The sequence below is a fragment of the Dromaius novaehollandiae genome, chromosome 1 (assembly GCF_036370855.1).
Source record: "Dromaius novaehollandiae isolate bDroNov1 chromosome 1, bDroNov1.hap1, whole genome shotgun sequence".
NCBI lineage: Eukaryota > Metazoa > Chordata > Aves > Casuariiformes > Dromaiidae > Dromaius > Dromaius novaehollandiae.
This window is the reverse complement of record NC_088098.1, coordinates 132371324-132384997: the sequence shown is the minus strand read 5'-3', so window position 1 is coordinate 132384997 and position 13674 is coordinate 132371324. Positions and strand designations below refer to the sequence as shown.

The window sequence follows — 13674 nt, the reverse complement described above, 5'->3', positions numbered from 1 at the left end:
GCAGTATTAGTATCACTCAAAATGCCTTTGGCAGGATTTATTACTGTGGGCAACAGGTACCAGAGAAGGTAAAAGGCCTGCTCTGCTGGGGGCATTGTGCAGCGAGGTTCTGAAGAAGGTTATGATTCACAAGGCATCCCCAATTTCTCCTGCATGAAGGTCAAGAGGTGAGCTCTGGGGAGGGTTTTGGTTTCCAGTGGACCTGGGTTCAACTCCCAAAAGGCTGCTGTGGCACATATGGCTGTGCCCCCTCCACTCTTTCTTTCTGGCATGCTAAGAGGTGATTGCACTGGGGAATGGGAACTTTGGAATGAGAGGTACAGGACAACGGGAGAAGAAGGCCCCTCAAAGAAGGCACTCTGTGCACGACACCCCAACAGCTCTCCCATTGCCCCTTTCCGGGCCCTTCGAAACAAGCAGGAGGTCCTGAAAAAAAGGACTCTTTCTGCACGTCTTTAACAGCTATGACTTGCAAAGGCTAGGAAAACAAATGCAAAGCACTGGGAGTGTGGTTTTTTTCACCAGATTACACCAAAACATGCGCATTGCTTCCCCTGTGGGGAGAAGACGGACACTTGAATGAAGAGACTGTCCCCCTCTGGCAGGGGAGCAAGCACTTGGTCTCCTGTGGGGAGACTAAACAGCTGCCCGTAGCAGTCTCGCAGTAGTTCTCCTGTCCTGTGAACGAGCAGCTTTCCAGAGACGGGATGTGTAGCTCATCCATCCTCCATTCAGACACACCTAGCTCGACATGGTCACTAAACTCATTGCCTGTTGAGGACTACTGCCTACAGACTACTAAACAGAGCAGCAAAACATGAAGCCGCAGAAGTTACACCTACTCATCAGCCATTTAAAAGAAAAAAACAATTCTGAGGGGCAGCTGGCACAAGTGAGCAAGTATTGGCAGCTGTGTGCACATGCAGAGGATGGGTTCTTGACATGCTTTCCTCCTCCTGCTCGCCTCTTCCTCTTGGGATGCACTTACACCCCTTTGGCCCTACACAGAGACTAAAGGAGGAAGAGCGGCAGCGTCACATGATGCAAGAGACTCGCTGGGCCCAGGGAGGCCCCTGGCTAAACCACCATGTTCACACAAGCCAAGCATCGCCAGAGCGAGCCAAACACAAAGCCTCTGCTATTGCAGCTCTCAGTCCACTCAGCACCTGAGACTATTCGTGGCGTGTTAATGACTTTTACAGAGCCTTTACAAGGGCAAGTTGCAGGACTTGTTCTCACATTCTCCATAGGAAGACAGCAATCTGAGGGTAACCCAGCAGGTGAGTCTCACTCCAGCACCATACTTCCCACGGACAAGCAGTACGGATGCATAACACAGGACTGTTGAACTGAAATGGTTTTAGGCGGAGTTTGAGCGGCTGTTCTGAGAAAGCCCTGAGTCAGGTGCTGCAGAGACCAAGCTGGAGGGCGGGTGTGATGGGACTGGGGCATTCGTGTTTCTGTCTCTGCTGCTCACCTACAGAAGAGGGTTTCTCTGTTGCAGAAGGGTAGTGTCAAGATAACCATCAATGGCCTAATTCTCCGGTATGCAGATAGGCAACGTTCTGGAAGTAGGCAGATGTCTGGGGAGACGAAGTCTTCTCTCCGGACAGCTGCCAAAGTGACTGTGCCACTGTAGACGAGCACTGAGACTGCTACAGAAGCAATTCTGCGCTTTCATGCAAGGCAGCACATGTCTTTGCCCACACACTCCCCTTTCTCGGGGGCACACACCCAGAGAAGCCCACGCTGGCCTCCTTCGGCCAGCAAGAGCTACAAGGGCCTGGCCAGCATCCTAAACACCCGTGCTGTTGAACGTGCAGCCAAAACAGAAGGCGGTGAGCAACAGAGCTGTTATCTGCAAACAACTGCTCCACAGAAAAGCAGAAGAAATGCCTCCCGGCACGGGGAAATAGGAACACAGACCAAACTGCCTTCGAGGAAAAACCAAGTCCCTAGCAATGGGAGGTGGTTCCAGCTTGAAAACTCTGGGGCGAGGAAAATTAAATTGGTCACCTGCCCCCTCGTCTCAAAGGAGTCTGCAAGGGAGAACACCCAAAAAGACTGGCTTGGAGTCAGGGAAGTGCTCATGGGGACAGAGGAATGGCATTTCCCAGGAAGAGGAAGGAAACGGAGTCATGCCACGAAGTCCCACAGACCAGCCCTGTGGACCGGAGCACACTCCACAAGAGCCTCCTTCCCAGCCCCCTCCAGAGGCAGAGGCGTTCTTTGCCTCCTCAAGTCTAACAAAGCCCACAGCAAAGTACCTCGGAGCTGAAGAGCAGCCTTGGACTCTGCAAAGAAGGAGGCAACAAGCTCTGAGAAGAAAAAAACACTGTGCCAGCGCCTGCACGTCCAGGCTTTCTTCCAAAGCCACCTCCTTGCCTTTGGAAACTTCGGTCCTGCAGGAAGAGAAGCATTTGCACCTCGGGCATATAAAACTCGTGTCCAGGAGGACAATGCACGTCAGAGCCTGGGAACCGACAGAACCCCTCTGCGTGCTAGTTACGGCCAGGCTTGCACAACGGAGCCCTTCACGCTCCCGTGACGTCATTGTAGGAGTCGGGGGACACACAAGCCGAAACATGAGTAAAGACAGAAATGCCGTTTGCAGAAAGCTGCCTCCCTGCCTGTGCACGTTCTTCTGGGCCACCGACTCTTTCCTCGCAGACCTTTCCTGCCTCCCCTGCACCCAAGCTTTTGCAATTCGGAAATCAATCAATGGAAATGGAATCCATGGACTTGGAACAGAAGAGCTCGTGCTTAAGACACAGGGTCAGTGCTTCTGCTGGGAAACCCAGCGGGAGGCGGCTGGGCACACTCAGCTCTGCTGCTCCACCACAGCCCACGAATCCCAAACCTACCAGAAGACAGGAAAGATGGAGGAAACTCCCTGCCCTTCCCTTCTCTTTCCTGCCCTTCCCAAAGGTGATGTTGCCCTCATCACCAGGGCCGCCAACACTCACCCCTCTCTCAGAGAGACACGTCCAGGCCAATACCTTCTTGCCAAGACTACAAGCCACCACTTGACTAAACCACGACTGTCCCAGCTCTTCAAAGCACACACTGCTATGGAAAATTACGCTCGCCAGCCACCATAACAGAGTCCGACCCTAGGTTCCCGCTGAGAAGTTTGGAGCCAAATCAAAGCAAATTCAATAAAATGTAATGATGCACGGGCAGGAATTACAGGTTGAGCTGGCTGCCTCCCAAGAGGCACCCCGAACAAAGAAATCCCTGGGCAATTATACCTTCACAATCTAAGATCCCCACACCCCATGCAAAGCTTCAGACCAATCATCCTATTTGGCTCTGGGGGCTTCCTGTTCTTCACTGGGTCCCACTGCTGTCTCTAGGCAGCCTGGTTTTCCTTATCTTTACGGTGGCGGCTTCTGCTGATGGCCTTACCTTCCTCGTAAGCTTCCTTATCTTTCCACCTTGAACCGGTCCTGGGGCCCTTTCTTACTGGACTAGCTGAAAGTTCCTCACATTATCTGAGTGTGGCCTAAGGCTTCAGCAAATTTAGCTACTCATGCTAAGCAAGGTTTGCATAAGTTGTGCTAAGTGGTTACCTCTAGATGGTTCCAGTTCAATATTCTTTAACAGTCCTCCCTTTGTTTCTATTAAGCATCCCTGCTAATACTTTAGACAGAGTTCTCAAAGGCTTTCAAGGCATGCTATCACTTTCCATAATCTTATGTATAATATGATCGTAAGTAATAGGCATAACACGGTTAAACTTAACACAACTACTACTGGGCGCAACACGTGAGTATGAATCCCTGTTGCAGTTGGTGACCATCCCAGAAGAGTTTCCCACCCATGATGTTCCCTGTCCTGCTTCACCCTTTCCAAGATGTCCTGTATCTCTTCCGTATCATGATGAGTGGTGATTAGAGCTTTTTGTCCATTGTTTCAGATGCGTTCTAGCAGTTGACGCAGCTCATCATGTTGCAGTAGTTTCTCCACCAATGTAAGATTCATTCCGATGGGGGTAGGCAGTCAGTCTTGACTCAATGTGTAATTAGACTGTAATAATGGATAAGACATACCAGGAGCTGAACAACTAGAGTCGCATCGCATAATCTTGGTAAAGTTACCAGCACAAATATTTGAGCGATTACTTGTATTTACAGCAATGTCCTCTACGAATATAAGACTACAAAGGGTTCTCATACACACACAGCCTTTCCGAATATATACAAGTACAGTTTAACTTTACAGCAAAATTGGAACATAGTAGGACAGTATATGGCCGTTCCCATTTAGGTTTTAACTTGGATTTTCCTAAAAATACTTTAACTAAAACTTCAGCCCCAGGCTGTATACCAGGCACTTGTATTTCAGGTGGTGTGGATTGATAGCACTGAGCATATTTTTTAAGCTTTTCAAACCTTTTTTGCATACTTAGAACACACTGGCTTTGTCATTCATCTCCGTCTAACAGGCTGCTCTTAGCTGGAATCGAAGTCCCTCGTATAGCTAAAGGTCTCCCAAAGAGAATTTCGGCTGGTGGTAGTCCTACGGGTTGTTGTGGCGCATTTTGTATGTCCCACAGAGCTAAGTTTAGGGCTTCTGGCCATTTTAGGCCAGTGTGTGGGCATACCTTTGTGATTTTATCTTGTAATGTCCTGTTCATTCTTTTGACCTCCCTCCCGAGGTACAGTTCCTCACAGACATGCAGCTATGGCAGAGAAGTCAAGCCTGAGCCAGCACACATGCTCAGAGATACTACGATCTTCTCAGCTGGCCACGCCAGAATCACAGGCGACAGTTCTTCCTCCAGCCACACTGCATCCAGGAGCTCCTGAAATCCACAGGTGGCCTGGTGACCCTCTTCAACATAAAGAGGGGAGGCTGGCAAGACACACAAGCCATGCTCACAGAGTCCAGCCGCCGGGGCCAGGATATACGTGAGGGCGTCAGCACCTCCTCCTTGCTGAGAGAGAGCACCCAAAGCCCCCAGGAGCGCTGTCCAAAACATGGATTCGTTGCCTGTTGTGCAATAAGCCAATAATTACACACTCGGGAGAGACACTGGCTTATTTAGTTCAGCATTGCGCAAGCCTGGGTGCTCGGTGGTTTCCCACAAATCAAGCACACCCCCCCACCTTTTCAAGTAGCATTTATACAAACACATTGCAAGGTTTGCAACTTTCCCTTTTACACTGATTGGGTAGTGATTTACAGACAACTATAAGACTGCTTACACACCATTTTACTACTACGCATGCTCAGGGCAGGGGTCTTCACCCGGGCATGGGGCTTTTTGACCAGTGGGCGGGATTTTTTGCATTACATGGAGGACAGGTCAGTTAGGGATACATGAGCTCTTTTGCCAAACTGGCAACACACAGCTAGAAATAAACCATTTTGATGTAACGTTTCTTTAGGGCTTTAGCAGTTCTAGGATGTCCCAAGGCCCAAGGAGGCCTGAAATGTTGGTCCCAAAGCAAAGGGGACAGAGGCAGTGGTGCCAGCAAGGAAGCGGGAGGCGGAATCCCAGCTGGACGGGGGAGGAGAGCTGGGGCACAGGCTTGGCACTGGAGCCCCCCCGCCTGTCAGCAGCTGCCCCTGGGCCAGCTCCGGAAGTGCACAGCTGGCGCTAGCGCTGGCGCTGGAGCAGAGCGGCGGCAGCGGGGGCGGGAAGGAGAGCAGCGAGCGAGGCCGGAGCAGGCGCTGGCGCGGAGCTGCCGAGCAGCGAGGCGAGCGCAGGGGCGCGAGCGTGTGGGCAGAGAGCCGGGCTGCCCCCGAGGGGCTCCTCGAGGGCGGCAGCAGCACCCCCGGCCGCCAGCATGCCCGGGCTGCCCGCACAGGGCGGCGCCGGCGCCGGCGCCGGCGCGCGGAGGGAGCGCGGGCCGCCGCGGAGGCGCGCGGAGGGCGCCCCTGAGCTCACAGAGGGGCCCCGCGGTGCATTGTGCTGCGTTGTGCTGCGCGGTGTTGCGTTGTGCTGCGGGGCAGTGCGCTGCTTTGCGCTGCGGTGCGGTGCTTTCCGCTGCGGTGCAGTGCAGTGCGGTGCAGTGCGGTGCGGTGCTTTCCGCTGCGGTGCGGTGCTTTCCGCTGCGGTGCGTTGTGCCGCGCCGCGCCCCGCAGACGCCGCTCCGCGCGCGCGTTGCTCGAGGGCGCCGGCGGGGGGCGGCTGCTGGCGACGGGCAGCATGGTGCGAGCGCGGGGGGCGTCCGGCCCCGGGCGTCGCCTGCTGCTGCTGCTCGGCCTCCTGGCGGCCCTGCGTGCCCGGGACAGCCGGGCTGCTCCGCGGGCAGCGCCGGGCCCAGGTAGGGCGGGCGGGCGGCGACGGAGGCAGCGCCGCCCCCGCACGGCGCGGCGCGGCAGCCTGGGGGCCGCGGGGCCGGCCGGCGAGCGGCCGGGGCGGCCGGGGGCGGCGGGAGGCGCCTGCCGGGCTGCGGGGCGACGGGAGGCGGCGGCGGGGGCCGGGAGCGGCTCGGCGAGGCTCGTGGGGCCGCGGAGGGAGGGCGGCGCTGCGCGGGGCAGCGCGGTGCCGGCGCTGGGGCGGACCGGGCCGTACTAGCGGCGCGGGCAGGCGTCCGCGGGGCAGGCAGGACGCGGAACTCCCGCGGGGAGGCGCGGAGCGGCTGTGCCCTTGTCCCGGGGGTCCTTGCGGGGTGTTGGGTGTCGCCTCGACAGAGGATTATGGGAGCTGCCCGGTCCCAGCCAGCAGGTCCTGGGCTGCTCTTCAGGTGCGAGACTCTCGAGCTGCGCGTGTGTCCCCCATTGCCCTTCCATTACCAGCAGTTCACTTCTGCAGAGGTGTGTTGCAGCATGTAAAATTCCTGATGTCCCTGGAGGGAGGCCACTATATATATATGTACAGGTATATAGATAGATTGGTCTGTATATGTGACAGGTGCTGTTCCCATCTGTGTTTGGTTACAGATGTGGCTGTAGAGGATGGCTATCCTGTTTCTCGGCTGGGTGCTGGTTTTGAGCCTCAGGAGATTCCCACGGGTAAGTCTTCCATATTTACTTTCTTTGAGAGCTGCCAGGTGTCCCCCAACAGGTCTGCCAGGCCCCTTTGCAGCCCTGAGAGTCTCAACCTACTTATATGTCCCATGTGATTACATGATCCCTTTCCATTCCCAGCAGTTCACTTATGAGGAAGTATATTGCAATATGTAATGAAAACATTTCCCATTGGTGTACAGATGTAGCCATGAGGAGGGCTTCTCTGGCTTCTCGGCTGGATCCTTTTCTAGAGCCTTGGCAGCATGCCACGGGTAAGTAAGTAGTCAGTATTTGGTTTACTTGAAAGAAACAGCATTTACTTGTGCATATCTTGTTCGTGTGCCATTTAACTTAATGCTTTCTGTTTAGGTCCGCAAAGAGCACAGTATGAGGCCAAAATGGGAAAGTCCTCTCAGGAATCTTCTGAAGTCCTACAGGAAATCTTGAAGGACTTGGAGGGAGCAGCTGGTGGGTAGATTTCACTCTGTGCTAAGTGTAATCATTGTAAACTTGAGGTTTTAGAAACAGCTATGGATGAGCTGTGGCTTACGCAGGAGAAAGGGATCGATCAGAGCCTCCCCGCAGTGACGCACCACGTCACACCTCGCAGGCATTGGCAAGCCGCAGAGCTTGTTGAGGGTCTCTTATACGAGCGTGTTCTTCACCATGTTTGTGAAAGCGCCCTGAATATAGTGGCAAGAGCTTGGGGCTCAGTGTACTGTATGTGACTGTTATGCGTACTGTGTGGTGGAGTTGGCATGATGAGCCTTGGTTCTCAGAAGGCCTTTTCCCCCAGCTGAACCGGCTACAGCTTTTTCCTGCCCTCTTTGAAGGAAAGGATTCAATGTCATCGTGCCAATTCTCAAAAAGGCACCAAGTGGAGTGAGAATGAGAGGATCACATGCAATTGTCTCGTCTCCCCACCCGTACAGCAGGTGTTGCTGCCTGTATTGGTTATCGGGAAGATTTTGTGTGCTTTGATTTTTCTCTACAAAGGACACATTGGGCTAGTGACCAGGTGCCCACCCTGAAATGCCAGGTTTTGTTTCTGAGCTTTTTACTGAAGCCTTTTGAAAAGTATTGCCTCCTGAAGATACCATGAGGAAGTGATGAGGATCAGTTCCTTCTAATCAAGCTGTCTTGCTTTCTTTCCAAAGAGAATCATCAGGAGACCCTGGAGAAGGAGACCTTTCCGGCAGGAGGCAGTCACAGCCTGCCAGTCTCCGATGAAGAAAGAGAGGCAGTTCAAGCAACAGGCATGCCAGGTACTTGCTGTCCATTGTCATCCACTGCAGGAAATCAAAATCCCTGTGTGTCTGCAGGCTCTTCCCTTGGGGCCTGCTACTACACATCATGTCAGCGGCCAAATGTTAAAGTGTTAGGGCATTGGAAGTGTTCTAAAACAAGCCAGGAGCGGCTTTCTGAAGATGATTTCTGTCTCTGGTGTGCGGAGATGATTGCAATTAGTGTGCCAGACATGTACATATAAACCTTTGTGGGTCCTATTAGATAGCCTCACTTCCCACACCACGCAGCTCTCAGAGATTTTGGAGCTTTGCCATTTGGGGAAGGAGGCCGCGGGGGAGGGGGGTGCGCTGGGGGGTGCCGGGGGCCGGGGGCGAGAGCTGTGCCTGGTGCAGTGCCTGGCGCTGGGTGACAGGAGCTGTCGTCCCCGCGGGGGTTTGCAGCGGTGCCTGGCAGCGATGGCGATGCTGGTGCTTGGCCAGATGCGGGACCGAAGGCTTGGGAAGATGCTGGAGGTGAGTCCTCAGGGGACCGTCCCTTCCCTGGCAAGACCAGAAGCATGCCTTTCCTGGCGCCGCTTTGGCCTTTCGCTGGCCGGGGAGCTCTTGTGCCCGCGCAGTGTAAACGATCCTTCGTGTCCTGCGGTGCTGAGGGTTCCCCCTTTGCAGAGTGCTGTGCGTTAGAGAGCTCCCTGGAAGGAGGTGCCGAGGGCCCGCGTGTTTGTCCTGGGGGTGCTTGGGGGCTGTCGTATGGCGCCTGGATGCAGGACTTGAGAGGCGCCAGGTCCCAGCCAGCGAGTGCCGCTGGCCCTCCTGCAGCTGGGAGACTCTCAAACTGCATGTGTGGAATGAGCGTTCGTTTTCAATATCTTCTGCATGTGACATTTGACTGAACAAGTGCTTGGCCAATGTTCAGACACCAAAAAGAGCAGAGTGCAACTCAGAAAGGCTTGGAAGATCTGCGCTGGGTGCCTTGGCTCGCAAAGCGCTGTTGGCGAGTCCCCCTGAGCCTGTGCTGCTTCCAGTGCCTGCTGCCAACTGGGCTGGCATGATGGGGTTGAGTTTACAGCTTGGGTGAGCTCCGGGGCGTCCTTTCCCCCAGCAGCTCAAGATGCGCATGATGTGCATGACTGGAAGGGAGAGAGAGGTGCTATGGTGTAATTATATGTTCCCTATCATTCATCATCATATCCCCAGCCTTCAAATCAGAAGACGACTATAGAATTAGATAATGAGAACTGTTCCCATCTGTGTTTGGTTACAGATGTGGCTGAAGTTGACAGGTATCCAGCTTCTCAGCTGCATCCTGTTGCTGAGCCTCTGGGTCTCCCCAGGGGTACATAGCCAATTTTTACTTCCCTGAAAGAACAAGAACTTTCCTTGTGCTATTTTGTTCCCATGAAGTTGTACTTCATACTTCCTCTGCAGGTCGTCCAAGAGCTTTTCAGCCGCAGGGGAGTCCCAGGGGTAAGTTGTGAGCATTTTTTTCCTTTGAGAGCTGCCAGGTGCCAGGCAAAAGGTCCTCTCTGCCCCTCCACTTTGGGACAGCTTTGGGACTATTGACCTACATATATGTCCCGTGTCATGACGTGACCCCCCCTTCCAGTCATTACAACTGCTCTGTGAAGAACTTGGTAGCAGCTTGTAAGGAAAACTTGCGACCTCTGTGTCGGGTTTCTGCTCTGTCTGTAGGCAATGGTTATCCATCATTCTGGCTGTTTCCTCTTCCTGAGCCTCGGGAGGATCCCCGGGGTAAGTGGTCAAGGTGTATTCACTTCCTAGAAGAAGCTTTTACGTTTCCAACTTTTCCTGGTATGGAGTGTAACTGAGTAAGTCGTCAGCTGATGCTCAGAGCCAGAGAAAAGCAGAGTGGGACTCGGGAGGCCTTGAGAGATGTGCCCCGGGGTGCTTTGCCTTGCAAAGTCTTTGTGCTGCTTCCAAAGCCTGCTGCAGAGCCAGCGGGCTTGTTGGGGTTGAGTTTACAGCTTGCGTGAACTCCAGGGCGTGCTTTCCCGCAGCAGGTCTGTGCCTGCTTAGATTGGTACCCATACGGTGCCTGTGCATGCACCCGGTGAGCGTTTGCAAGATGCTCGTGAGTGGAAGGGCATGACAAGGGCCTTGGTGTAATGCTATGTTCCTCGCCGCCATTCGCTACCATTCAAATCTGTGTCTGGTTACAGATGTGGCCGACATTGATGGGCATGCAGCTTCTCAGCTGGATCCCCATTTTGAACCTCGAGATGGTCGTGCATGTAAGTCATGAATATTTAGCTTCTTTGAGAGCTTCCATGTCACGGACAAAATATCAGCCAGGTACCTTGTCAGCTTTAGGTATCTAGAGCTATATGTGTATCCCTTTTTCCCCTTCCGTGTGCTGCCATTGACTTGAAAAGCTATATCTCAAGCTCAAATGGAGGTGTTTCTCCTGTGTTTTTGATTACAGCTGTTCCCCTGCAGAGGGCTTATCCAGCTTCTCAGCTGGATGCTGTTGCTGAGCCTCCAGGTCTTCCCAGGGGTACGTAGTCAATTTTTACTTCCCTGAAAGAACAAGAACTTTCCTTGTGCTATTTTGTTCCCGTGAACTTGTGCTTCATACTTCCTCTGCAGGTGGTCCAAGCGGTTTAGAGCCGCAGGGGAGTCCCAGGGGTAAGTTGTGAGCATTTCTTTCCTTTGAGAGCTGCCAGGTGCCAGGCAGAAGGTCCTCTCTGCCCCTCCACAGCTTTGAGACTCGCGACCTACATATATGTCCCATCATGGCCCCCCCCTTCCATTCACTTCCATTTGGCTTTCCATAGCAGCGGGGGGCCGTGTGTTTGTCCTGGGGGTGCTTGGGGGCTGCTGGGTTGCGCCTCAACGGAGGATTTTGGGGAGGCGCCAGGTCCCAGCCAACAAGTACCCCTGGCCCTATTGTGGCTGGAAGACTCTCAGACTACACGTGTGTCCCCCATTCCCGGCACGTCACTTCCGCGGAAGCATGTTGCACGACGTAATGAAAACTTGTCTTGTCTGTGTTTGCTTACAGGTGTTCCTGCAGGCGGTGGCCTTCTAGGTTCCCAGCTGGATCCCACTTCTGAGCCTCAGGGGCATGCCAGGAGTAAGTGGTGGAGATGTATTCACTTCCTGGGAGGAGCCTTTGGTTTCGGAGTTGTATTCACGGGCCGTGTAGCTTCAGTCCTTGGCCGAGGCTCATGCCTGCAAAAGAGCAGAGTGGGCTTTGGGAGGGCTTCAGAGATCTGCGGTGGGCGCTTTGCCTGGCTCCTCCAGCCTTGTGCTTCTTCAAGTGCCTACGGCAAAGCCAGCAGGCTTGTTGGTGTTTGTGTTTGCAGCTTCTGTGAACTGCAGGGTGTGCTTTCCCCTGGCAGTTCTGTGCATTGTCAAATTTACACCCATACGATGCCCATGCGCGCACCCGGTGTGCGTTTGCAAGATGCTCAGGAGTGGAAGGGCCCGACAAGTTCCTTGGTGGGATTATATTTTCCCCCTGCATTCACTACCATTCAAATCTGAAGAAGTGTACGGAAATATGTAATGGGAGCTGTTCTCGTGTGTTTGGTTACAGATGTGGCCATAGGTGGTGGAGATTTATCTTCTCATCTGGACTCTGATTTTGAGTCTCTGGGGAATCCCAGAGGTGAGTTGTGACTCTTGGTTTATTTTGAGGGTGCCATGTCCCTACCTAAAGGTCAGGAAGGGTTCTCCAGAGCTGTGAGAACCTAGACCTACACGTGTCCCAGGTCGTTACAAGATCTCTGTCAGTTCACTACACTTCCCTTGCAAACAAGTATATTGCCACAGGTATTTCACCCTTTTCTCCTCTGTGTGTCATGACAGATGTCCCTGAAGGCAGTGTTTCTCCAGCTTCTCAGGGGCTGAAGCCTCTGCTTGAGCCTCAGGGAGATCGCAGGGGTAAGTAATCTGTCTTCCTTTCCTTTTGATTTTTCTATTAGTATTTTCTCCTTTTCCCTCTTTTATTGCCCTCCTGGGGAATGCAAGGTGCCCAGCACACATGCCCTCCCTGAAGCCCAGGGGCACAGGTAGGGGTAGCGCTAGTTCAGGCTTTCACTGGCCAGTGGGCTCTTGCCCCTGAGAAGTGTCAATGAGCTTTCTTGTCCGCCGCTGCCAAGAGACCAGAATCAGCGATAGCAACACCACGGCATGTAAAATTGCCTGGAAATCCCAGCCACCCAGTGAGATTATCAGTCCTGCAGAACCCAGGCATGTATGGGATTGTCTCCTTTCCTGCAGGCCTTGCTGGTGACAAAGATGCCCAGGCTGCAGCTCATAAAGCGCAACAAAAGCAGCGTTTGGTCCTGAGCGCTGCAGTCTCGGGTTCCGTAGTGTTTGCCGTGGTGCTGACTTGCATAGTTACTTTCCGGCTGAGGAAGAGAAAACAGTGAGTTGTTCTTTTCCGACATTCTTTCTATTTTCCGTGTTTTAGCAACAAAGCATGTGTAGTGATAGTATGGTGGAGTGCCTGGTGAGCTGTTGAGAGGACTCTGTTGAGACGTCTGCTGTTAGCTTTCTTAAGCGGACTCTTCCTTCCTAGCAGTGAGTGCTCTTTCCTGAAAGCCATTTTCGTTGTTGCAGAGAAGCGATGCCAGCTAACCCTGCCGCTGCCTCCAACAGAGAGGAGTCAAGCACAGAGGAAGGCAGAGCAAAACCAGGGAGTGACAGAGAAAAGGATGGGCTCACCCTAGAAAATGAAAATCTCAACAACAGCTCCAGGCGCCTTCCGGTGAACTTTGCGACAGAGCTTGCCCAGTTATTTGATGCCATGAATTCGAAAAGTTCATTTCAGCCTAGATGCCAGAGCAACTCAGATGGTGGTTATGGCTGTTCCTCAAATATCTGCATTTCCCGGGATTTTCCCCAAGGCGATCATTCCAAGTGTGTGTGTTTTCGTTACCAAGAGGGATATTGTACTTCAGATGCATATTCCGAATAGAATAATAAAAATGGTGGGCTAAAACGGTGCGAGTCCTTGGCTGTTTTGGTCCTCTGTGTCTGGGTGTAATGCACAGCGCTTACGGCAGGGTTGGATGAGTGAGAGGGGCTGTCAGAGAGTTGCCCTCCCTCAAGGGCTGCCCTCGTTCCCATTATCAATGTAGTTTCCCAGCTCGGGCTGTCATTAAGGTTTCATTCATCCGAATGGGGGAGCGTGGATGAGACATGGCACGCAAATGGTTATCCGTGAACTCCCTGGGAGTGCTCCACTGAATCCTGGTGGATGTGGGGACTGAGAGGGGAAGGAGGTGCTGCAAAGGATGGCTGTGCAGCTCTGAGCAATGAGTTAGAGGAGTGCTAAAGTGAGACCAGAGGCTGCTGGGGGTTAGCGCAATGGTCTTCCGTGCACAGAAGCTGACCGTCTTTGAGTAGAGCAAAGTGAGAGGGGGCTGGTTGGGCAAGAGAGTGAAAAGGACTGTGACAGGAAGAACGGTACTGGCCTTAAAAATGGCACAAAGACCCA

At 53.4% G+C, this 13674-nt stretch overlaps 1 protein-coding gene across 4 annotated transcripts; it reads left to right on the top strand.

Moving 5' to 3' along the window:
* Positions 1 to 5260: 5260 nt before the first annotated feature.
* On the top strand, positions 5261 to 13176 carry LOC135323831 (uncharacterized). 4 transcript variants are annotated; one of them, XM_064498704.1, is made up of 16 exons: positions 5261 to 5310; positions 6895 to 6966; positions 7164 to 7235; positions 7333 to 7431; positions 8121 to 8228; positions 8652 to 8723; positions 9636 to 9674; positions 9900 to 9959; positions 10388 to 10459; positions 10651 to 10722; positions 10815 to 10853; positions 11230 to 11301; positions 11767 to 11838; positions 12039 to 12113; positions 12453 to 12600; positions 12795 to 13176. In XM_064498704.1, exons 3-16 carry the CDS (start codon positions 7172 to 7174, stop codon positions 13150 to 13152), a joined length of 1350 nt encoding a protein of 449 aa, XP_064354774.1. In that variant the 5' UTR covers positions 5261 to 5310; positions 6895 to 6966; positions 7164 to 7171; the 3' UTR covers positions 13153 to 13176. The 4 variants fall into 4 exon arrangements, with proteins under 4 accessions (XP_064354774.1, XP_064354757.1, XP_064354766.1 ...); XM_064498687.1 differs by lacking the exon at positions 5261 to 5310 and adding an exon at positions 6014 to 6275; XM_064498696.1 differs by lacking the exons at positions 5261 to 5310; positions 8652 to 8723 and adding an exon at positions 6015 to 6275.
* The last annotated feature ends 498 nt before the right edge of the window (positions 13177 to 13674 follow it).